This window comes from Carcharodon carcharias, chromosome 11 (assembly GCF_017639515.1).
Source record: "Carcharodon carcharias isolate sCarCar2 chromosome 11, sCarCar2.pri, whole genome shotgun sequence".
Taxonomy (NCBI): domain Eukaryota; kingdom Metazoa; phylum Chordata; class Chondrichthyes; order Lamniformes; family Lamnidae; genus Carcharodon; species Carcharodon carcharias.
The window spans coordinates 128,853,315-128,880,167 of NC_054477.1; the positions used below are offsets into that span (position 1 = coordinate 128,853,315).

The 26,853-nt window shown below is 43.9% G+C and overlaps 1 protein-coding gene across 1 annotated transcript in view; it reads right to left on the reverse strand.

Moving 5' to 3' along the window:
• LOC121284092 (glypican-6-like) overlaps window positions 1-26,853 on the reverse strand; it is a 1,135,979-nt gene that overhangs the window by 496,815 nt on the left and 612,311 nt on the right. The window contains exon 3 of the mRNA XM_041199159.1: window positions 8,572-8,963. Coding sequence (XP_041055093.1) covers window positions 8,572-8,963 — 392 coding nt within the window. The remainder of the gene's footprint in view (window positions 1-8,571; window positions 8,964-26,853) is intronic.

A 26,853-nucleotide genomic window follows, 5' to 3' on the forward strand; every position in this document is an offset into this window, starting at 1 on the left:
TACATTAGCTGAATTCCCACTATCAACATCCTAGAGGGATGGGGGCCGGCGGTGGGGCTGGGTGTTAGCACTGATGAGAAGCTGAACTGGATGAGACATATAAATGCCGTGGCTACAAGAGAAGGTCAGGGGCTGGCTATTTTGCAGCAAGTAACTCACCTCCTGACTCCCCAAAGCCTGTCCATCATCTACAAGTCACCAGTGCGATGGAATACTCTCCACTTGCCTGGATGAGTGCAGCTCCAACCACATTCAAGAAGCTAGACACCATCTCAGGAAAAAGCAGCCTGTTTTATGGGCACCCCCATTCAACACTTTAAACATTCACTTCCTCCACCACCGCATTCAGTGGCAGAAGCATGTACCATATACCAGATGCACTGCAGCAACTTACCAAGGCTCCTTCAACAGCACCTTCCAAACCCACGACTATTATCACCTAGAAGGACAAAGGCATCAGATGCATAGGAACGCCATCACCAGCGAGTTCCCCTCCAAATCACTCACCACTCTGATTTGGAAATATATCGCCGTTCCTCCATTGTTGCTGGGTCAAAATCCTGGAAATCCCTTCCTAAAAGCACCATGGGTGCACCTATATCACATGGACTGAAGCAGTTCAAGAAGGCAGCTCACCACCACCTTCTCAAGGACAATTAGGGATGGGCAGCTGATGCTGGCCTAGCCAGTGCTGCCTACATCCTGTGAAAGAATTTTTAAAATTGCTCTTCTTTCTGCTTTGCGCATATAGTGAAGACACAAGTTTAAACTGGTCAAATCATTTGTGTTTTTACACATCTCAGCCTTTTAAATTAACTGTGCATTAGATTTAAATTTTATGGTTCTAGTCTCTGGAAGTTGTGTATATATACCAACATTCCTAACTAACCAGGTTTGGCTGGATTTCAAAACTCACTGTTCTTGTTTACCTCTTCTCATTAGCGTAATTCTTCACAGGTTTCTCAGAGTTATCTTTAACAAAACCTTCAGAAACATTTTTTTTTGCATGAGCCTGTCTAAAGATGTGTGTCACTGCTCAGGGTAATGATACAAAGAGGACAATAGTTTATTACTTTTTACTGCTCTTCTTTCTACACATCTGCTTTATCTTAAAATGAATGAACAAAACTAAATATGACCCATTGACCTATTTGTGTGCTTTGCTGTAAACAATGTCAGACTTTGTGTTGAGATCAAGGTCACAGAGGGCGCCATATATCCCTTGGCACATGAATGCCAGTGGGCATTTTTTCATTCAGTTTGATCTTTAGTTGTTAGTTAACTGACATCTTAACATATTCATTGTGATCATTTGTTTTATTTGAAAGGGAGAAAAAGTGTCAGGGGAATATCTTCAGAATGCTCTGCCTATTCTATATAATTTCTAATGTTTAAATAAATATCTTCTGTCTTAAAGGAGGTAACAATGTTTCTGCAATATTCTCCAACAAACTGGCTCTGCTGTGTGCTCTGGTGCTCCCCACATTATATTATACAATGCTGTCAGTCTGATGATAAACCAAAAAACTTTAGTGATGGTTGAGCTTCATTGTGTTTAGGTCAGTACCAAACCCCAATTTTATGGCTATTCATCAAAGCCACTTACTTACAGCATCTTGCCACTAGGACCCCAGCCACCAAAAAGATGTCTGCAGCCATGAAACATGGGAATTTCAGGGATGTTGCAGGATTAGGAGAGGTGGCCACCAATTTAAAGAAAGTGAGAAAGCCCTTAAGTGGATGGCAACATTTATTTTAAGACATGGCCAAGAACAAAGTTTGTGGTAGCAGCCAAACTGGAAGCAGAGGAGGCTCTATCTATTGATCCTGTCACTTCAGTGCTTTCCAGCCACAATCCAAAGAGCTACCAGGCAGTTTCCTGCTGATTTTCCCATTCTTCTCAAAAAGACATGGAGGCCGATTATGCTGCTCTTGCTACATCTAGATGAGATCAACTAACTCACCACAGACTGTGGGGCTTTCTTGATCTGTATGGTTCAGTTTGGCAGCCCAACATCCATCATTTTGGAACAAAAAGCAGTTCTCCTTCCCTCCCCCCTATGAAATGTTGGTGGATTTGTTCTATGTTCATTCCTGTCCTCCTCAAAGAATGACTTTTACCCACAATTATTATCTTACCAATGGCAGCAGCATAAAAACCAACATTACACTGTAGTCACTGGAACTCTGAAAAACAACAGAGGCAGAAAATGTGACAGAAAACCCCATCGGTTTCATTACTTGATGTGCTTGGCTACATTCTCATATTTGAGCAAGGTTAAATGTTTAAGCAATTTGTTCAATAAATTTCCTGGCCTGGGTTTTCCTGTTTAAGGTAAAGTTTTGGCAGTGCATCTCTTCCAGCCATGACCTATCTTCCTGGGTTGGGATTCATTAGACATGCACAACAGGCTCCTGGTGAGATTCCTGCTGTTCGAAGATAGCACACCCTACACTCCTCCCCCCTCTCCCCACCACCTATATTTCCAGTGGTATTGCAGTAGCAATGAGGTTGAATCCATTTGCAGGCAAGCTCCTGGGGTTATACAGAAAAGAGACCGTAACAAAACCCTTAACCTCCGTTTGAATAATTACTCCTGCTCCTTTGTCTTTTGCCATCTCCACCAGATGCCAGCCCCTGAAAATAATAGTATGTATGGCAAAGAGCTAGGAAGGATATCCACTAGACCACCTTCCACATTTTCTGATATATTGGATTTCAGGCAGGATTATGGAAAGCAATTCTCTCGAAGTCATTTAGTTGAAGTTATTAACCATAATCTATCGTATGAAAGTGCTCAGCACAATTCTGAAACATTCACCATCAATGTCGAAGAACTGTGGATTCATTTTCAGTTAACTGATAGTAATAAAAACTATTCGTGGAACTTAACCAAAAAGGGCAGTAAAATGCACAAAAATGAAAATACAGGGTTTTACACAGATTCCTCATTGTAAGCAATATATCATATCAAACTCTTGGGTCCTTGAAGACTATTGGAGCAGTGTTTTGGCTCCTGATTAGAAATAAAGAATGAATTGTGGTGACTGAAATTTTTAAAAACCCATGCACGGCATACTGCTTATAAATATTCTGGGAAGTGAGCCAGTTTAGGGAGCAGAGCACAGGAAGAACATTTTGCCTTATTACAGTCTGACCTTGTTCCCACATATATTCACCAACTCGTACTAGCCTTTCTTTCGGGACAGACCAAAATTTTACTTCTTTGCCCCAAGTGCCTATTCCACTTACACTTGGCTGAGAAATGAATTTCAAAGCTGCTTTTTTCTTGCAAAAATTGGCATGAAACTTTCAGCTAAGCTTGCCTCACATCCTGCAGTAACTGGGAAAATCCCTCCATTCACAGATGTCAGTACACTGAAACTGCTAAGCACTGACAACTTAACCATTCCACTGCATCAGTCATATTGACAGTAGGTGAACAAATTTTGGCAGGTATAGAGATACGATAGGCTTAACACCATTCCTGTTTTTCATTCTTGACCTGGAGGAGCAATAAGGTTGATAATTCCACCCTTCTGAGGCTGCACTAGTTTACAAAATATCTTACAAATAAAATAAATGCATCCAATCAGAATGCTTCTACCTTTAATGCGCATCCATCCACTTCCATTGTGCACTATCAATGCTTTGATAGCAGAGGGAGCAGTTTTGAAAGACAGGGCCTTGTTATTGATCTGCTTTAAGCCCTCATCAGGATATGGTGTCTGGCAGCAGAATGGATTGATAATAAGGTAGTTTCTGCATGCCTCCCTCCTCGTTTTAGCTAGCCAGCTGAAGGAAACCTTCATAAAGGAGAGTCGTTGTCCATCCTGGTCTCTTTCTCTCACCCACAGAGAGGGAAATTTACTTACATTGTCTTCAACAGGTGGGAGGAGAGAAGGAGAGGGTCCATCCTCTCTAGAAGAAAGAGTCTACATGTCAGAAGGCGAGAGAAAAATGTTCAACAAAGGAACTCAGCTTTAAGTAGTGCAAGGTTGGAGCTTTAAGCCAAGACTACCCCTTATATATTGCCTGACTCGGTCAACGTACAATTCAACGCCCTCAGTCTTTGTATAGATTTTAATATTGTTGGAAATAGAATGCCTGTTGAGAAATACATGCCTATTGACCTTTTGTATTAAACAGTTTCTTAGGTCTGGATTTTACACTCCCCTGCCGGTGGGTTTGAAGGCAGGAGGTGCGGGGACTCGTAAAATCCAATTAGTGGCCACCTAAGGGCCTCATCTTTGTCCACTGCAATTTTACCCACAGTAAGGGGAGGCCTACTCCAAGCGGGTAACCCAGCAGCTTTAGCTGCGAGGACTGGTATCAGACAAGGGTGGGGTAACCTCCTTTGCAGGTTCCCTCTGCCCATTGGAGGCACTCCCTCAAGATCACACTGCCCCCTTTACTCTACCCTTGGCCCCTCAAACACAGCCCCCGGCTCCCTTCACCCCCATCCCCAGAACCTGCCAAAATGATCCTGGCGAAATCCCTCCCCCCCCACCCCGCCCCCCCCCCCAACACCCCCTTTGCCACTCACCTTGGTATCTGGCTCCTGTGATGATCTCTGTTGGGGATTGCCTGTAGTCCCAGCAATGGTCAACACTCATGCCTGGCACTTCTGGGACTACGGAGCTGCTGGCCATCCAATTGGCTAGCAGGTCTCTGAGGTAGGTTTTCCTGTCCCTGAGTGGCAAAAAAACCCACCTCCAGCCTATTACTGGCCCAATGGCCATAAAATATCATTGAAGCAGCCGCTCTTCCTGTGGACAGGCTCCCCACCTATTTTTTGGCCAGGTGGGGAGTGCAGGGATCACAGCACCCCATAAAGTCCAACCCTTGATGTAACTTCTATAAGGGATATGGCAGCAGGATGGATAAATCTAACCAGGACTATTTGCTCCTTTGGAGGGTAAACATAGACAGGGATTGTTTGGGCTGAACTATCTGTTTCCATGTTGTAGCTTCTATGCATTTCTAAATGATGTCCTGAAAATGGTAGCCATTTTCCACAGTCATCATCTATACAGAAGCCTGTATTAGAATGCTAATGCTTTAAATTATTATACATACATAATAATTTATTAGAAAAAGTTTCAGAGCCACAGGATTGGAGTACAGCTAATATTATACCTATATTTAAGAAGGGAGATAGAACATGTCCTTGGAATTATAGACCACTAAGATTAACATATGTGGTGGAAAAAATAATGGAATCTGTATTAGAGGAGAAAATAGAAGAAACATCTAGAAATCAAAAATACGAAAAAAAAACTTTTCATTTTTGTGGCATCTTTCATAAACTTAGAACATCCAGAAGCACTTCACAGCTAACGATGTTTTGAAATGTAACATTGTTGTCATATAATAAAAACTGCAGCCAAATTGCACAGATCAAGCTCCCACAAACAAATGACCAGAGTTTATTTTAGTGCCTTTGATTTAGGAATAAATATTGGCCAGGATACTCGGTGAATTCTCCTGCCCTTCTTCAAAATAGTGCCATGGGGATCTTGAAGATAGCACTGCTGGCAGCATAGTATTCCCTTGGCACTGGCTTGGAGTGTCAACCTGGACTTTTGTACTCAAGTCACTGGCGTGAGACTTGAAGCCTACAACCTTCTGACTCAGATCCAAGAGTGTCGCTACCTTCTGAGCAATGATGGAAAAGTCAGAACAGAGTTCAAAAGAGGAAGTCTCAAATGGTCCCAGCAGATTGGAAATTAGTAAATGCAACAATACTATTCAAGATCGTGTCCCGTCCAGAAGACAGGAAGGAGAATAGCCAGGTCAACCTGGCTACTTTATGAAATTATTATTTTATTTTAGAAATGGACAAAGGCCTTATCCTGACATGCCTGACTAGCTGCGACTCACCCCAGAGGAATTTCTAACCTTCAGAAACCAGCAGGAGCCTCATTACCTTTAAAGAGTCACTAATGCTCCTTGTGACTGTAGATGATCAAATTCCAAAGAAATGCACCAACACCCTTTACGTTTCTAAGGCAAAGCTCTCGCCAAAGGAGATTGTATGTCTGTAAGGACAAAAGGGACCCTGACTCCTCTATTAAACACCTCAAAATTCCAGACCTGGGAAAATACATCCTTTGACTAACACCCAGGTGAAGAAGTGGGAGCCACTTCACATGACCTCCCCCAAGCTGTTAGAACCTGTAGTATTGCCATGTGGAACTGAACCCAGGAGTCTACTATTTTTGCACCTAACAAGGTAGCAGCAGAAACAAGAACAAAAGTTGTTGGAAAAACTCAGCAGGTCTGACAGCATCTGTGGAGAGAAGGAGTTAACATTTCGAGTGCAAATGACTCTTCTGGACTCAAAATGTTAACTCTTCCTCTCCACAGATGCTGTCAGACTTGCTGAGTTTGTCCAGCAATTTTTTGTTTTTGTTTCAGATTTCCAGCATCTGCAGTATTTTGCTTTTATCTTAAGGTAGCAGCAGCTCTGACCAGGTAAATTGCCTGGGCCTCATCTACACCATGCACTACTGGAAAATTGGAACTCCTGTATCTGGGCCCATAAGACTAATTGATCTCTACATGCCCTTTCCTGTCAGGGAAGTCCTTGCTTCTGGGAAGACAGATCACCCTGCAAAAGTTTCAGCCCGCTAACCTCTGAAGGAATACACCATTGATCTTTTGATTCTGGACGCTGGACTCACGTGAAACCATAGCTCTTATTTTTATCATGGTCTTGCCCTGTACCCCTTTCTTTGCCTTTTCCCTCTTTTCTTGTTTGAATGCAAAAGGGACGGACATTGAAAAACCCCTTCCTGTCTTTTATACGTGTGCATAAAATAAACCAACTCTTATTTATGCCTTATCTTGAGTTTGCTGTGGGGTTATTAATGAAGCCGTGGATCACTCTAAACTGAAGGGTTGGAGAAACTACATCACTACTTAGAAAAGACAGAAATCTGAAATCAAAACCACCTTCTGGTTTACAGATGGGTAGTGAGAGGGCTGTTTAAATTAATGCCCCTCCTGTCTGTAACAATAGGAAGGAGAGAACGACAGTCCAGTTAGCCTGACACCTGCCATCATGAAAATGCAGAAATTATTATTCTTAACAATCTGCTTAGAAGATGAGCAGTAGATGTAATTTATTTAGATTTCCGAAAGACCTTTGATAAGGTGCCAAATAATAAATTATTGAATAACATCAAAGCACAGGAAAGAAGGAATGGGGTTAAAGAGTAACTATTCCAAGTGGCAGAAGAAAGTGGATCAATGCAGGGGCCATTTTTGATCACAATGTATATTAACAATTTAGACTTTAGTATCAAAAATACCATTTCTAAATTTTCAGATGATGTAAATAGGGCTAGTCAATACTAAAGAGGACTGCAACAAACTACAACCAGTTTTATTAAACTTGCAGAACGGGAAGATAGATTTCAACACAGATAAGTGTGAGGTATTACATTTTGGTAAGAAAATAAAGAGGTCACATATTATTTGAAAAATGACAAAATAAATGGGGTAGAGGAGTAAAGGAATTGGGGGAGTACAAATACTTAAATTTCTAAAAGTTGTGATACAAAGTAATAAAGCTAAAGAAAAATACAAACAACTCAGGCACTGGGGCTTATTTCTAGGGAGATTGCATTGAAAAGCAGAGAATCTATGTTAAACTTGTATTGAACATTGGTTAGAGTGCATTTGGAGTATTGTGTACATTTCTGGTCACCAAATTATAAAGAGGATTCAGAAGTACTGGAGAGGTTGCAGACAAACTTACAAAGAGGATTGAAATGCCAAGTTATAATTATCAGGAAAGAATGAACAAGCTACTGATAAAGGCAAAATACTGCAGATGCTGGAAATCTGAAATAAAAACAGAAAAACTCAGCAGGTCTGACAGCACATGTGGAGAGGGAAACAGAATTAATGTTTTGAGTCCATTGACTCTTCTTCAGACCTCTGAAACATTAGACTCAGACTCGAAACGTTAACTCTGTTTCTCTTTCCACAGATGCTGTCAGACCTGCTGGATTTTTCCAGCATTTTCTGTTTTTTATTATGAACAGGCTACTTCCCTTTTCTCCTGAAAAGTGAAGGTTGCTAACCTAATTGGGCTTTAAAATTATGAAAGTTTATGACAGGGTAGTGTTTCCACTTGTGGGGAAGAACAAAACTATGGACCTTGAATGTAAGATTGTCACTAAAAAAATCTGAGGACTGAGAACTTGGAACTTGCAGGCACAAGGAATGGTTGCGGCAAATAGTATAGAAGCAATTAAGTGAAAATTAGATGAGCATATGGGGGAGAAAGGAATAGAGGATTATGTCAATATAGTTAGGTGAGCAAGAATGGTTTGGAGTATAAATGCTGGCAGGAACTGGTCATGCCAAATGGCCTGTTTCTTGCTGTATATTCTTTGAAATTGTAAGTAGTTCAATGTAAATCTTTACCCTTCTGAATAACTGACTGGCAAGTACCTACGTAAATAATGCTGTTCCATGGTGCCAGTCAATTTGGAGATGATGTTTATGCTTTGTGAATACCATTTGCAATATCCAAACTGGAAGAATTCTTCACTTACCTTTGATACTCTATTGGCAACTTCCCTGCCAACAGTCAAACCTTGCACAAAGGCCCGAGCTGCAACAAAAGCCCTTGTCACCTGTATCTTCAGCTTTCGAGGCACATCTCCAAATGGTTTGAGCTGGTCGGTGTATTTGCTGATGCATTCGAGGTAGTCCTCTGTGAAATGGTACTGAGGGTTTACCAGCTGGAACATACGTTCCAGTAAACGGGCCCAGAAATCGTTGAGCATCTCTTCCAGGTTTACATTGCCACCTGTGTAGTATCGCTTTAATTCTGTGAAGAGATCCTGGAACACTTCTGAATTCTGCATGTACAATCGGCCATATGTCCGTATAAACATGTCATTCAGTGACTTCTCAGAATTTTCCAACAGTTCTCTGAAGAATTCTATAAGAACAAAAAGCAGATTTTAAGATTATATTAAAGGAATAAAAAGATTTGTCAGTCCCAATCAAATTTCAATATTGGAGCAATTAAAAATGCACATAAACACAAGGTATTACATGAGAAGATATTTGAGTCTAACACTAAATACATGAGCAAACCCCATGGACACCAAGTGAAAAATATTAATTTCATTCAATAACATATTTAACACATCACACACAGTATACAATGTACATGCTTGACTTGCGAACGGTAACATAAAACATTAAAAAATATCCTTGGTATGAATTAATTTTGGTGGGGTTCTTTTAGTCATGTGGTGTGAAGCAGACAGTAGTTGCAGTCTAGCATGTAGTGGTATCCCATTTTTCATCATTACAACATCAATTGGCACTATCAGTTTCTATTTAAGTTGTTTAAGAAACAAACATAAATGCTGGTGATCGGGACATGGTCTCATTGAGGAGGGCCGTCTGGACTAATTTACTGGTGGTATTTTGTATATTTGCGTAAGGTGATGCAACGGCAGGGTGCAACCAGAGTCAGACATAACAAAGACAAATGTACCAAGAAGACATGAATAGGAGCACAGAATGTCCATGGTGAAATTGTACAGGTTATAGATCCTGCATTAAAGAATGAAAATAAAATTGTTAATCTGTTTCTGATCATTTGCTCATAAAGACAAGGGGTGGAATTTTCCATTTACGAGACTAAGTGTGGTGGTGTGTGGTTTCGGCGCCGCCTATCCTGCTGCTCAAAATAGCGGAAACTCGCATCTGAGTCAGCGCTTGGAAGCTCATTCATTATTCTCGGGTGAGTATCGGGCCGAATGACCTGGTGGGTCAGGAGCCAATTCGTCCGCCCTGCCGTCAGTTGGCGGGGTCGAAGGTCAGGGCACCACATTTAAATGCCAGTCAAACACATACATCTCATTCTCTGCAGTCCAGCTGTCTCCAGGAGACTGTTACAGGTGTCCTCCATGCACAAGAAGGCGGTATCACCCCGCTTCAGACATGACGCCCTCCAGGCCTTTAGACGAGTGCAGGCGCATAGGGATGTGCTCTATCACCAACCTCACCTCCCCAGCCTGGAAGGACATCGCCAAGGAGATCAGAATGAGATCCAGTGCAGGAAAAGGATAAATTACCTCATCTGCTCCGCCAGGGTAATTCATCCTTCAACTCCCTCTAATATCAAACTCTCATCATGGCATCATGTGCTCAAGTAGCTACCCTCTTTAGGGATCTCACACACCATTACCAGGGGACACATATCAGCATTGATAGACTAAAGGAACCTTTTACATCACCATCACCCCATCTATCATGCTGTGCATCCTCAGCCCTACTGGGAGGGCTCACTATACACAGGAGGCATGGATCTTTGCTAACCTATTCTCCATCCCTTCTCATCACATGCCTTTCTTGCACCTTCGTCCAGGCCAAACTTGCCCACAACAGGCGGGAAAGTTCCCGGATATTGGGGGGCACGGCCAACATCACTGACCTCACAGAGTTCAAGGAAGCTGCAGCCCACATCACTGGGGAGGACAGCAATCGCTCCTGTGGGGAACAGGAGATCGGATTGTCTTACCAACCCAGTATGGATCACTCCTCCATGAGGTCATCATATCCTGACAATCACAGCAAGTGACATGCAGTCTTATATTCCTGAAGCGCATCTACTAAAACTCCATTCTCTATCATATAAGCACCTGCAGATTGAGGCCCACAAGGAACACCACCAGAACTCCCAGTCCCCAATCCACACCCAAGGAGGAAGATGATAAAGAACCATCACAGCGCTCACCCACACCCTCCAGCAGTGCATAGACACCCACCTCGGTGGGGCACATCTCTCAATGAAGCTCAGGCTCACTTTCTGGAGAACACTTCACTAATGTCCCCGCAGCAGCCGGTCGCAGGGACAGGCCAGTTCTCCAACAATTGGAGGTCTGCTGGAGAACAACCGTCCACTCAGTGAAAGTCAAATGATGAGTCTCTGGAAGTGGCCTTCCAACTCTTGGTAGATAGTCAGCAAGAGGTGGGGAAACATCAGTGTTTGAAACCTTCAAAGAGGACGACCACCAAAGTCACCAAAGACAAGAGGGCAAACAACTCCACAGGCTACCTCCATCCCTACTGCGGATGTCAGGGCAGCACCTAGAAAGAGTGGAAGGCCGAGAAAAATCACAAAAAATCGATCACAGCTTGCTGCATGGGTGAACAATAATTGTCACTAATCGAATGCCTGCAAATATATTCACTTTCAATGCATATCGTCTACTGTTATCTTTCAGCATCCTTTTAAAGGCTTTGCAAGGCCCACACCCACCCACCCCCACACCCCCCAAGCAGTTTTCCTGCACGCAGCCAACCCCACGACTGAATCTGCAGGGAGAAGTGTCTGTGGCAGTGCCTCTCAAAGCCTTGTGTATGCACTCTCCCGTGCACGTGGAGCCTCCATCCATCCAACTCATCTCACTGGTCCCTAGCATATTCAATAATGCCTGCTGTGGTTCCATTTCTGTTGTCCAGCTGAGATGACCTCCATCTCCGCCCACACACTGACCCAACTCCCATGTAGCACCTGTGCCCATCCAACACAAGGCTCTGCTCACTTTCAATTTGAAAACTCTGGTTGTAGTGACTTTGTTTATGAGCTACCACTCTATTTCCCCTCCCCCATTCACCAATGTCCATTTCCCCATCACCATTGGTTCCCCTGGCATCACCTTCAACCTTCCAACTGTCACCCTCCAGCCCAAATCCTTCTTTCCAGAATGCCCAGGGGAATGTGCGCATTCCCTTCCTTCCAGAGCATACCACTCCCGTTCACATTGTCCTCCTCGACCTCCTCCTGCCCACCCCCTTCCCTCCTTGTGTCTGAGTCTATCACTGTGTCCTACCAATGCTCGCCGCCCCTTCACCAGGCACTGCCGAACCTTCACCCTCCCACCCTACCAGCTCCCACTGCCCCCGTTACCTTAAGCATCCCCTCCTATCACACCCACTCTGAGTTCACACCCCAGGAGTCAGACGTTGACTCCAATGACCCCTCCCTGTGAGTACGTTTCGCTGGACATTGGCCCCCTGCCCCACTTTCACAGCTGGACATTCGCCCCTCCTCTTTGCCACCCATTAGTACCACCTGCTGCCTTCCATCCTACAGCTCGAGGCTCCCATCCCCTATGCTGAAGCCCCTGGAAGTTGTTCCAAATCCACAGCGCAGTCCCTGAAAGTCCAAAATCTCAGTGAAGTCGAAACTGCTGTGTGCAGACCTCCCACTTTCTGAAAGCTGCTTCGCGGAGGGGCCATGTGGATGAGGCTCCAATTACCATCCGATGCATGTGTTCCTCCAGGATCCGGTAGCTGTAAGCCTCCATCATCTTCCTTTTGTCTGCAAGCTGAACAAGGCCCTAAAGGTAAGTCCTGACTTGTGCATGCCACTCATTTTCAAATGGATTTGGCATCGACATAATTTCCCATTGGCGTGACCCAAGATTGGAAGGCGTGAGAAGATTCCAGCGAGCAGCCATTTTAATGCATGTTCATGAGATGTTAACAAATACTAATGGCGGTTACGCTACTAGTCAATGGGATAACTGACCTGCCATTAACCCGCCATCGGAAGGATTACAAATTGTTTTCAAGCCAGTTGGTTTCCGGCTTTTTGGCTCCCACTGTAATCTCCGCTCCCACCCGTCTTGAAACCCACTGCATGAGGGACGAGAAGGTTCCAGCCAATGAGTGGCAGGTTGTTATGGCAGATTTTATGACAACTTCTCATCCATCAGTTTACCAAAATGTTGACACAACTGGCACAAGAATCTTGGTGTGTGGCTATCAGGATCAAACTCTGTTTCTTCTTGCCACAATGTTTGCTGCATTTCATCTGCACAGAATGAAGCAGGCTAAAAGTGACATTGATGCAATTAGATTCTCAGGCCTGAATTTTCCCGTTGGCAATTTGGGGGCGGGGCCCACTCGCTGAGGAGAAAATGACGCAGGTGACGTCGGGAAGAACCCCCGACGTCATCCTAATCCCTTTAAATCTTTAGGAAGGTGGGCGGACAGCGAAATCAGCTGTCTGCCCGCTGACCTGTCAATGGCCAATTGAGGCCATTGACAGGCTAATTAAGATAATTAAAGACCCTGCCCGTCCAACCTTAAGGCTGGCAGGCAGGCCAGGAGCCCCAGCGGGCTTCTGGTAAAGCATGAAATCTCACCCACTGACAGGATGAGGTTTCATGTCCATTTTTAAAACGTCTAATAAAGTTTATGTCCTTTTTAGTAACATGTCCCATCTCGTGTCACATGAGGAGAACATGTTAATAATGTTTTAATTTTTCTATTTTTTGACTTTACTTTGCCTCAGGGAGTGCACTTTGGCAGTTGGGGATTCCCTCTCCCACCCCCGCACAGGAAGCACACAGCACTTCCTGTCGGGCAGGTCACTGGACGGGCCATAATTGGTCCACCCACTCAAAATGGCAGAGGGCCCTGTTTCAGTGGCGGGGGTCGGCTGTCCACCCGCTGCTGAGCCGGTAGGGCCCAACTGCCAGCCAAGGGCTAAATTCTGCCCTCAGAATGGGCTTTTCCAGCAACAAGTTTTTAAAAGATGTTTAGCTTTCTGTGCCAAATACTGATTTGGATGGTTAAATGGTAATGATTTGGTAAATCTCTGAACCACTGCATTCGGTCTGCCTCAGGTGAAACTTGGACATTCTGATGCACCTCCTACACTTAGTGTAGCAAGTTCTTCCAGGATATTTCAAATAGAGGACATTTTGATCATCACATCTGCCATGATCTCACTGCATGATAACAAGTTAGATGGAATCCCAATTTCTACCTGCTCCATTAAGAAGGATTCAGAGATAGCCAGCCAGTCAGTAGGGCAGTTTTGTTTCAAGGTTACAAGAGTTGTTAAAAGAGAACAAAATTTTCAATTTAGATGGGTAAACAGCTGCCAGTTTACAGATCAGAAGACATTCTTCCCTTGTCGACAGTGAACTTTTGAAACTCCCACATGTACAGCTGAGTAATCCTATTTTGGGTGAAGGTGTCATCACTGTATTGTTTTTTTTAATTTTACTACTCACAAAATAAGCAAGACTGGCCAAGATTAATTTTAAGTATTTAGATAATTGAAATATGACTTGACTAGAGAGAAAGGGAATACACATGACAGTACAATCATTTATATAACTGATACAATATTTGCCAAGAGAGTACATTTCCTCTAATACCTCACATTCTATTGAACTATCATGAGACTAAAATTTAAAATTACACAAGCTCCATTAAAAATGCCAGAAAATGGCTTACAACAATTTCTAACAGAATCAGTTCTGGAAGAAGAGACTCAAAGGTAATTTCTCAATTTTACTGCATGGGTTATGTGTCAAACCAGATTGTCCACCCGTTCTAGAAGCTATCCGATCTTCATTTGATTGAAAAAAAGACAGGTTCTATAAAGGCTGGGTGATCTACTCTGCCAGATTATCACACAGCAGTGAAGAAAATGGTTACCCTGCTGGAAAAAGTTTATCAGCCAGCCACCATCAGATCTGGCAGGAGCCTCAGCACCAACACCAAGAGTGCATGCTGCTGCTGAGGCAGCTGGGAGATCACAAGCATGGAGAGGTAGATTGAAAGTTGAAAATTACCTTCCAGATGGTCCATTGCGGGCAGTGGCTTCCCTGCCCATGGCTCTCTCTTTGTGCCTTCGATCCTGCAGCCCTTATTGTTACCCCAGGCTGCCGATGTGAGGCCACCTCCATGTAGCTGGCGGGCTCTTCATACAATGGACCTACTATGGGCCTTTAATATACAAATCTGCTGACTGGCTCAGTAGAGCACACACAGGCCTGCAGTTGGGAATCTTCCACAACAAACGCATCTGTGGCATGTGGTGAGAGAACCAACAAGAGGGAAAAACATTCTTGATCTCATCCTCAGCAACCTGCCTGCCACAGGTGCATCTGTCCATGACCGTATCGGTAGGAATGACCACTGCACTGTCCTTCTGGAGACAAGGTCCCGCCTAGACATTGAAGATGCCCTCCATCGTGTTGTGTGGCACTACCACTGTGCTAAATGGGAGAGATTTCAAACAGATCTAGCAACTCAAGACCGGGCATCCATGAGGCACTGTGGCCATCAGCAACAGCAGAATTGTACTCAAACACAATCAGTAACCTCATGGCCCGGCATATTCCCCGCTGTAACATTACCATCAAGCCAGAGAATCAACCCTGGCCCAATGAAGAGTACAGGAGGGCATGTCAGGAGCAGCACTAGGCATACCTAAAAATGAGGTGTCAGCCTGATGAAACTATGACACGGGGCTACTTGCATGACAAAGAGCATAAGCAGCAAGTGATAGATGGAGCTAAGCGATCGCACAACCAACGGATCAGATCTAACCTCTGCGGTCCTGGCACATCCAGTTGTGAATGGTGGTGGACAATTAAACAACTCACTGGAGGAGGGGACTCCACAAATATCCCCATCCTCAACGATGGGGGAGCCCAGCACATTAGTGCAAAAGATAAGGCTGAAACATTTACTACAATCTTCAGCCAGAAATGCCGAGTGGATGATCCATCTCGGCCTCCTCCAGAGGCCCCCAGCATCACAGATGCCAGTCTTCAGCCAATTTGATTCACTCCATGTGATATCAAGAAAAGGCTGAAGACACTGGATAGTGCAAAGGCTATGGGCCCTGACAATATTCCAGCAATAGTACTGAAGGTGTGCTCCAGAACTTGCCATGCCCCTAGCCAAGTTGTTCCAGTACAGCTGCAACACTGGCATTTACCCGGCTATGTGGAAAATTGCCCAGGTACGTCCTGTACAAAAATTCAGGACAAATCTATCCCATCCAATTACTGCCCCATCAGTTTACTCTCAATCATCAATAAAGTAATGGAAGGGGTCATCAACAGTGCTATCAAGCTGCACTTGCTTAACAATAACCTACTCACTGACGCCCAGTTAGGATTCTGCCAGGGTCACCTCCTGACCTCATTACAGCCTTGGTTCAAACATGGACAAAAGAGCTGAACTCCCAAGGTCAGGTGAGAGTGACTGCCCTTGACCTCAAGGCATCATTTGACTGAGTATGGCATCAAGGAGCCCCAGCAAAACTGGAGTCAATGGGAATAAGGGGGAAACTTTCCACTGATTGTAGTCATTCCTAGCACAAAGGAAGGTAGTTGAGTTTGTTGGAGATTAGTCATCTCAACGCCAGGACATCACTGCAGGAGTTCCTCAGGGTAGTGTCCTCGGCCCAACCGTCTTCAGCTGCTTCATCAATGACCTTCCTTCCATCATAAGGTCAGAAGTCACAATTTTCAGCACCATTCACGACTCCTCAGAGACTGAAACAGTCCATGTCTAAATGCAGCAAGACCTGGACAACATCCAGGCTTGGGCTGACAAGTGGCAAGTAACATTCATGTCACACAAGTGTCAGGCAATGACCATCTCCAACAAGAGAGAATCTAACCTTGATGTTCAATGGCATTACCATCACTGAATCCCCCACTAGCAGCATCCTGGGGGTTACCATTGACCAGAAAGTGAACAGGAATAGCTATATAAATACTGTGGCTACAAGAGCACGTCAGAGACTAGGAATGCGACAAGTAACTCACCTCCTGACTCCCCAAAGCCTGTCCACCATCTACAAGGCACAGGTCAGGAGTGTGATGGAATATTCCCCACTTGCCTGGATGAGAGCAGCTCCCATAACACTCAAGAAGCTTGGCACCATCCAGGACAATGCAGCCCGCTTGATTGGCACCAAATCCACAAACATTCACTCCCTCCACCACCAATGCACAGTAGCAGCAGTGTGTACCATCTACAAGGTGCACTGCAGGAATTCACCAAGGCTCCTTTGACACCGCCTCCCAAACCCATAACCATTACAATCTAGAAGGACAAGGGCAGCAGATATATGGGAACACCACCACCTGCAAGTTCCCCTCCAAGTCACTCACCATCCTGACTTGGAAATGTATCGCTGTTCCTTAACTGTTGCTGGGTCACAACCCTGGAGCTCCCTTCCTAACAGCACTGTGGGTGTACCCACACCACATGGACTGCAGCGCTTTAAGAAGGCAGCTCACCACCACCTTCTCAAGGACAACTAGAGATGGGCAATAAATGCTGTCTCAGCCAGTGAAGCCCACATCCCGTGAATTAATTTAAAAATGCGACTGCCTGAAATTTTACTGCCCATCCTCTAACTCCAGCTTTTGTTTTTATCAGAGCAAGTAAAATCAAGCTTGTGGTTCAAATACCATCATAGTAGCTGGGAAATTTAAATTCAATTAATAAAACAAAGTTAGCATCAGTAATAAAAACAAAAAACTGCAGATGCTGGAAATCCAAAACAAAAACAGAAATACCTGGAAAAACTCAGCAGGTTTGGCAGCATCGGCGGAGAAGAAAAGAGTTGACGTTTCGAGTCCTCAAGACCCTTCAACAGAACTAGGTGAATCCAAGGAAAGGGGTGAAATAAAAGCTGGTTTAAGGTTTTTGTTTGCATCAGTAATGATGGCCATAAAACTACCAGATTATCATAAGCTGGTTCACTAGTGACTTTAAGGAAGGAAATCTAGTGTCTTTACTCAGGCTGGCCTACATGTGACTCCTGATCCACAGCAATGTGGTTGACCCTTAACTGCCCTCTAAAATAACCTGGCAAACTGCTTAATTGTATTCAAGAAGGCAGTTAGGGATAAACAACAAATGCTGACCTTGCCAGTGATGCCTGCCTCCCATGAAAGAAACATAGATATAAACATTCCTTGCTGACCTGCTTTGTTCCTGGTACTCCAGCACCTCCAATTTAAGATTGTCATCTTTAAGGATTTAAATGCATTAAAGGCCTTTCCCTTTTCTATTGCTAAAACATCCTCCTGCTCTATAATCCCTCCCCCCACCCCAAACTCTTCTAACACTGTACTTTGGCCTCTGTGCATCCTCGACTCCCTTTGCCATACTCGTGGAGGCCGTGCCTTCAATCGTCAAGGTGCTGTACTCCAGAATTCTTCTCCTAAACCTCTACACGCCTGCAACCTTTACTCCTAGTTAGAAGCCCTACTTAAAACACATTTTTTTGACCAAGCTTTTGGTCACCCTTCCTTCTTTTGCTTCCTCGGTGAATTGCCTTGGGATGACTTTTCTATGCAGTGTTGCTATACATGTTGTGGTGATATATTTTGCGGTTCTTGTATGAGGGGTGCTATACATTTGTCACATTGTTTGTGATCAAATTCACAGGGCCGAAATTTCAACATGGAAGCTGGAAGTTTGAGTCAGCAAATCTCGTGACTCATCAGACCTGCCTTCTGTGTAAACGACCTCCACACGCACGATTTTCACTCCAAGGGGGTGGGGGAGTGATCAAGTCAGGCTTACTGCTTTCAGAGGCAGTTCGGAGGTGGGTATAAAGTGGGCATGGCGAGGTGGGCTGTTTAGAAGGCCCACTTCTGTTCTCTGAAATGTCGGCCCAGCCACCCAATTTCCCCATACCCAAATGCCACCTCCATGCCTCCTCAGACCCCCTTTCCCCCTTATACCTCATGCCACTTCCATGCCACCTCATATCTATGCCACTTCCATGACCCCTCATACCCCATGCTACCTCCATGTCACCTCCATAGCCTCTCATCCAGTATCCACTGTGGATAGACCTCAGGAACGACGTAAAGATGAAAAAATAAACTTCTAACAATCCAAGAAAGCTCTCACCTATACACAGTTGACACTGAAAAAAACTAATTCATGAAACCCATTCAAGGATTTTGAATCTGATCAACTGGTCAACCTGTTATAAACACAAACCAACTTCTATTCAGTAACCACATGAAAGACAGCTGAACCTTTAATAGCCTCTTAAAACTGTCAATTAAAATGTGAACTCAGCCCATCTGCTGAGAAGTAGTTTCAAAGCTTTTAAAAGTCAGCTAAGCATTCATAATGGGCTCAGCTGTAAAAGAGCCCTCTGGAAATGTCAGCGATGAAGCCTATTGAAACTGTAGGAACAGGTGGTATTTTTTTCCCCTAAGCTGCACTGGATGATCTGTCAATCAACGAACAGTGGGTTGTTGTTTTTTCAATCCAACAGCTGCAGCCTATTTTCTTTTTTGTTTAAAGTGCTGGGGATTTAAACAACTTCAGATCAAGATACTTAAACAGACCTTATCTGCACTTCAAAAACATTTACACCTCCTCCATAAATTTATGAATCCGGCACTGCAGGTTAAAGCCCTTTGAACCATAAAAATGGGGTCTGCTTGAAGTCCACATTAATTTCAAATGGCCCTACTGAGTTTGGGTTCCCTGCCTGTGTGATTCACATCCGGCTTCCTTTACCCTGCCAGCAAAAATGGGATGTGCTAGAAATGGGGGCAGAATTTCCATATGTGGGTCCTGCCTGCCATTTTTAAAAGCCTTCAGAGTCAGCCGGACTTTGCTAAGATCCTGCACACAGTTTTTATCCAGTCAATAGTGACAGTTCACTGGTTGTGCATGGGCATAATAAAAAATGTCATCAAAGATAATGGCCAGAAGTTTTAGCTGAACGGGCGGGAGTGCGCCCGACCCGCTCGAGTGCAAAATGACATCGGGCGAGCATCTCGATGTCATCGCACACTTGCGTGATATTTCAGTTGGTGGGCACACGCAGGAGTCGGCAGTGCGCCCACCGACAATTAACAGGACTATTAAGGCCATTAAATTAATGGTTAAATGGAAATTTTCACTGCCCGTCCAACCTTATGGTTGGCATGCAGGCAAATCAGCCAGTCGGCCTTTGGATTTTTTATGAAACCTCATCCACAAGCAGGATGAGGTTTCCAACGGGAATTAAAAATGCAATAAAAATGTTCGGATCTCATTTTTAAATTCTTTATTGGTGTTTTAAAAAATCTTCAGCTCCCTGAGGCAGCTCTGTGTCTTCTGGGAGCTTTCAATGCGCTCGCATGCGCAAACTTCCACCCGCCCCACCGGCGTTGTGGCACACAATTGACACTGGCTGGCTGCTAATTGGCCAGTCAGCATGAAATCAGTGTCGGGGCCTGATCACAGGCGGTAATCAGCTTCGTGACAGCTCCAGGGACCGCCTTCCACAGCTGCTCGACGAGGTAAAAATCCTGCCCAATGTATTCATTGTATACAATTCCTGGCCAAGTGTAATCCTAATGTATTTATGGTATGTAACTTCAAGAATAACAGGCAGGTATTTGGACTGGCAGAATAAATTTGTAATTGGAGTGCTTGTTGATATATAAATTGCATTAATTAAGGATGCATCACAAAAGTGACTATGACTGGGATTTTCCAGGCCCACTAGCGGCGGGCATTGTCTCGGGCAGAACAGGGAAATTTGGGGAAAAGCCGGAAAATCCCACCCTACATTTCAAAATTACTTCTTTGACTGTGGAGCATGTTAGGCCCTCCCAAGGTTGGGAAACTTGCTATATAAATGCAAGTTGCCTATTTAGTTTATTCAGAAATGAAAGTGTTTCCATTAAAGAAGTGGAGCTCCACATGGCTAGTGTTCACCATCTGGCTAAAACTTCTGTATAGTGCCAGACCTGGATTGAAAAGCATTCAAGGGTTTCTCGTATCCCACCGTATTTTTAAACTTACACAACGTTGTTTTAAACATTTAGAAACATTTAGAAAGCACAGAAGTTTCTGGATGCATTTCCAAACATTGCAGCCATGCTCAAAAACATAACAATAAACTCAGCAATTACAGTCAGTTTAACTTCGGTGTGGGGATGCTTCCACAAACAATTATTCAGGATAGAATTAATAGTCACATGCCAAAAGGCTTTCGACACAGTCCACACAACTGACTTGTGAAAAAAATTATAGCTCATGGAACATTAGCAACACGGATTCAAAATTGGCTGAGTAATAGGAAACAGCCAGTAATGGTCAATGGATATTTTTGGGCTGGAGGAAGGGTTGTAGTGGAGTTCCTCAAGGGTCGGTATTGGCACCCTTGCTTTTCCTGATATATATTAATGGTCTAGCTCTTGGTGTGCAATTACAAAGTTTGCGGATAATACAAAACTTGGAAACATTGTAAACTGTGAGGAGGACAGTGTAGAACTTCAAAAGGGCATAGACAAGTTGGTGGAGTGGGCAGATAGGTGGCAGATGCAGTTCAATGCAGAGAGGTGTGAGGTGATTCATTTTGATAGGAAGAATATGGAGACACACTAGAAATAAGGGGTACAACTCTAAAGGGCGTGCAGGAGGAGACGGACCTGGGTGTATATGTGCATAAATCATTAAAGGTGGCAGGACAGGTGGAAAGAGCAGTTAATAAAGTATACAGTATCCTAGGCTTTATTGATAGGGGCATAGAGTACAAGAGCGGGGAGATTATGCTGAACAAGTATAGGACACAAGTTAGACCTCAGCTGGAATATTGTGTACAGATTTGGGCAGCGTACTTTTGGAGGTATGTGAATGCACTGGAAAGAGTGCAGAAGAGGTTTACAAAAACGGTTCCAGGGTAGAGAAACTTCAGTTATGAAGATAGATTGGAGAAGTTGGGACTGTTCTCCTTGGAGAGGAGAAGGAAAAGGAGATTTGATGGAGGTGTTCAAAATCATGAGAGGGCTGGACAGAGTAGAATACCTTTTGTGATTGGTTGAGTCTTTATCCTATTTCTACTATATATTTCACAATTTCCTCTGTTTCCTTGGTGACTGTCCTGCAGAAACACAGTTTGTCAAAATATCTGAGCAATCTAATTGTTTCCATACTTTTCTTGGTGCTCTGCCTTGTGTATGCACTTGATGAACTTATATAAGATACTGGTTAGACCTCAGCTGGAGTATTGTATACAGTTCTGGGCACCACACTATAAGAAGGATGTTTACGCATTGGAGGCAGTGCAGAAGAGGTTTACAAGAATAGTTCCAGGGATGAGAAGCTTCAGTTATGTGGATAGATTGGAGAAGTTGGGACTATTTTCCTTGGAGAGGAGAAGGCTGAGAGGAGACTTGATAAAAGCATTCAAAATCATGAGGGGGCTGGACAGAGTAAATATGGAGAAGCTGTTCCCGCTCGTAAAAGGATCAACAACAAGAAGGTACAGATTTAAAGTGATTTGCAAAAGAAGCAAATGCAAGGTGAAAACAACTTATTCACACAGCGAGTGGTTAGGGTTTGGAATGCACTGACCAGAAGTGTGGTGGAGGCAGGTCTGATTGAGGCACTCAAGAGGACATTGGATGATGATTTAAATAGAAACAATGTGCAGGGTTACGGGAGAAAGGCAGGAGATTGGCACTAAATTAAAATGCTCAGAGAGCCATTGCAGATAAGATGGGCTGAATGGCCTTCTTCTACACCGTAACGATTCTGTGAAAAGCACCAAAGTAAAAGATCAGATAATGATTTGAGAACAATGCTGAAATATAATTGATTTAACCCTTTCTTAAATAGCAATTCATTTTTGTATGGGAACCATATTATTGAAAATAATCAGAAATCTATTATCACAAAATCCTTTTTGTATAAGTGCCTGATCAGTGACATTCTAGGCAGAATTCAATCCAGGCGATGAGGTCTTACCTGCAGCTCAAGAACCGGCAGGAGCCCCATGTCACCTCTGTTGAGGAAGGCCCGTTGTGGCCACCAACAGGCCTTCCCCAGTATAAAGGACCTGGGGTGGTGAAATCCCACCCCCTGGGAGCTGCTGGGCAATCAGAGACCAGCAACTCTCCATTACAGGCAATGCCATTGGGAGGGATTCAAGGCCAAAGCAGAGTGAGAATGGGATGGAGGTCAGTGATAGGGTTGAGGTTGGAGGCAAAGATGGGGGGGGGGGGAGAGGTGGTGGCTTTCAGTGACCTTCCCCCCCCACCCTACCGCTTCCTGGTCCTCTCCCCAAAACCACCCCCCCCTTCCACCCCACGATCCCGCAAACAGTCCCAACATGCTCTTGCTTTTCATCCTTCCTGAGTGGTGACGCTCCCACCTGTCATTGATTGAACGCCATTGGTGGCAGGATGAAGCCCTTAAGTGGGCATTAATTGTTCCCTTCAGGGCCTCAATTAGCATCCAGATGGTAAGGCCGCCCTGGATCTAATCGGATGGTGGCGGGGTCCCTCCCTGGCACCTTCCAGCTCGATTAAATACGCCCCACCTCTAAACTTCCTGTCAGTGGGACATTAAATTCCGTCCTCTGTTACATCCATGATGCTGTGTAGTTTTTTGCATTTATTTTCCTCAAGCATGTAGCTTGGCTGAATGTGAATGCTTAACTGACCCAGAAATAATATGCTTGGAATGGTTTTCTATAAGCAATACATAAATAAATTAGCCATTTAAAACTGTGACGAGCCATTAATTTAATCAACTAAAGGAAGTAAATTGACTTCATGTCATCCCTCTCAAAGTTTCTTTTTTCCCTACAAATTATATTTTGAAATCAATTTAAAGATGAATATGGGTCAGCAACAGTGACTTAGAGGACTAATGCTCTGAATGATGGAGTGATGGGCCTCAAGTTCAATTGTTCAATCCACTTGAAGTCCAATCTCAGCTGTGTAATTTTGGAGTAACACTGAGATGAAAGCAGATTGTTTCCAGATTAACTATTTTTATGTAGGAAAATCAAACGGGAACAGAGGAAATTGCGGAATATGTATCAGGAATAGGGCAAAAACTAAGCCAGCCACAGGAAAGTAAATATGTTTGTCTTTCAGGAATGATTTAGACACCCAAAAGATTTGGGTCTTGAGATATATACATTTTTCCATAAATTACAACTTTCTCAATATGTCAAGTGTAGAAAGCAAAATCATGGGCAGCATCATATCTTGGATGCCATGATGCACTTCATTACACCTGGCTCAAGTCTGTGCTGGCAGAGGCCTGGGATTGAGTTGCCCACACACCTGTTAGGTTGCCTGAGGTGCCGGCTCACGGAGACAAAAAGGTAAAGTGGAGAAGAATTTACACTCTGAAGTATAATAAGCACCCACAGCCTTACTGTTATATTTATGTTTGTGTTAACAGTCGTGTCTCTGGTTCAGGTTCAGGTACAGCAATAGGTGTCACAGCTAACATTTTATGCCTTATGCTAGACTAGAAACTGCTACAGAAATACCGTCAGACTGTTGGGAGGAGACGTTGGGTTGGTCGAGGGACAGTGTTGTGGTGGGGGTGGTGTGGAGGGAGATTGGTGTAGGTGAGTAAAAAGGAGGCAACAGTGCAGAAACACAGTTGTATTATTCTGCAGATGATCAAAATTGAAAATGTCAGTACTGGAGTAGCTGAATGCTGCTGCTTTGTTATAAAATGGATATTTATTTTAACAGGATTTTAACTTAATATGGTATGTATTAGAATCATTGATAGTACAATTCGACTATGAAGAATCCTATCCTTGTGGATGATGATCTTTCAGTCATCTGAAACAAAACCTACCTCAAGGAAAATCACTGTCAAAAATATTAATATAATTGAGCAGAAAAGCACAATAATTTTAGAAATACTTGCATGTGTTAAATTTCAGAATTAATTAATCTTAGTCTTGAATTTTAAAAAGGAGCTATAAGCTAAACCTTCTGTTGCTGCATTCAACTATGTAGAATGTTTAATGGCTCTTATGGACCTTTCACAGACATTGCAAATTGTAGCTGTTCTCAATGCTCATGTATGTGTGAATTCAATGAAAACATAATTTCTTTACAGCAGTGTTCATTAAGAGATTTTTATGACAAACTACCTGGGAATAGCTGTAAATGAGCTCAGTGAGATTCTTCGAAGAGGATATATATTGAAATTAAATTATTTTGCTCACTGTAATTGTAAGCAAATGTTTATTAAATTTGTAACTTCAATATCAAATTTTATGCATGTATACTTAAAATGAACAAAGTAAGCAATATACACGAGAAAACCAATATCCACAATCCATAATTATCTGGCATACTTATGAAGCACATTGAAATCAACATTGCTTTCAGTTCTTCAATAACAATAAACCATAACCCGAATAAAGACTGAAACTGAAGGTCATCAGGACCACAAACGTTTGAAAGCAATCATGTAAAGAGGAAATACATTTAATTAACATACAATACTATCAAAGCCATAATCTATGCACTTAGGTCTGTTTTGCAGTCTTCCCTTATTCTAATGCTTTGTGCTTTAAACCTCTTGATTGAATTAGTTTGCAAACAGACATTTTATATAGAATACAAAAACAGAATTACCTGGAAAAACTCAGCAGGTCTGGCAGCATCGGCGGAGAAGAAAAGAGTTGACGTTTCGAGTCCTCATGACCCTTCGACAGAACTTGCGTTCGAGTCCAAGAAAGAGTTGAAATATAAGCTGGTTTAAGGTGTGTGTGTGGGGGGGCGGAGAGATAGAGAGACAAAGAGGTGGAGCGGGGGGGCGGGGGTGTGGTTGTAGGGACAAACAAGCAGTGATAGAAGCAGCTCATCAAAAGATGTCAACGACAATAGTACAATAGAACACATAGGTGTTAAAATTAAAGTTGGTGATATTATCTAAACGAATGTGCTAATTAAGAATGGATGGTAGGGCACTCAAGGTATAGCTCTAGTGGGGTTTTTTTTTATATAATGGAAATAGGTGGGAAAAGGAAAATCTTTATAATTTATTGGGAAAAAAAAGGGAAGGGGGAAACAGAAAGGGGGTGGGGATGGGGGAGGGAGCTTACGACCTAAAGTTGTTGAATTCAATATTCAGTCCGGAAGGCTGTAAAGTCCCTAGTCGGAAGATGAGGTGTTGTTCCTCCAGTTTGCGTTGGGCTTCACTGGAACAATGCAGCAAGCCAAGGACAGACATGTGGGCAAGAGAGCAGGGTGGAGTGTTGAAATGGCAAGCGACAGGGAGGTTTGGGTCATTCTTGCGGACAGACCGCAGGTGTTCTGCAAAGCGGTCGCCCAGTTTACGTTTGGTCTCTCCAATGTAGAGGAGACCACATTGGGAGCAACGAATGCAGTAGACTAAGTTGGGGGAAATGCAAGTGAAATGCTGCTTCACTTGAAAGGAGTGTTTGGGTCCTTGGACGGTGAGGAGAGAGGAAGTGAAGGGGCAGGTGTTGCATCTTTTGCGTGGGCATGGGGTGGTGCCATAGGAGGGGGTTGAGGAGTAGGGGGTGATGGAGGAGTGGACCAGGGTGTCCCGGAGGGAGCGATCCCTACGGAATGCCGATAAGGGGGGTGAAGGGAAGATGTGTTTGGTGGTGGCATCATGCTGGAGTTGGCGGAAATGGCGGAGGATGATCCTTTGAATGCGGAGGCTGGTGGGGTGATAAGTGAGGACAAGGGGGACCCTATCATGTTTCTGGGAGGGAGGAGAAGGCGTGAGGGCGGATGCGCGGGAGATGGGCCGGACACGGTTGAGGGCCCTGTCAACGACCGTGGGTGGAAAACCTCGGTTAAGGAAGAAGGAGGACATGTCAGAGGAACTGTTTTTGAATGTAGCATCATCGGAACAGATGCGACGGAGGCGAAGGAACTGAGAGAATGGGATGGAGTCCTTACAGGAAGCGGGGTGTGAGGAGCTGTAGTCGAGATAGCTGTGGGAGTCGGTGGGTTTGTAATGGATATTGGTGGACAGTCTATCACCAGAGATTGAGACAGAGAGGTCAAGGAAGGGAAGGGTAGTGTCAGAGATGGACCACGTGAAAATGATGGAGGGGTGGAGATTGGAAGCAAAATTAATAAATTTTTCCAAGTCCTGACGAGAGCATGAAGCGGCACCGAAGTAATCATCGATATACCGGAGAAAGAGTTGTGGAAGGGGGCCGGAGTAGGACTGCAACAAGGAATGTTCCACATACCCCATAAAGAGACAGGCAT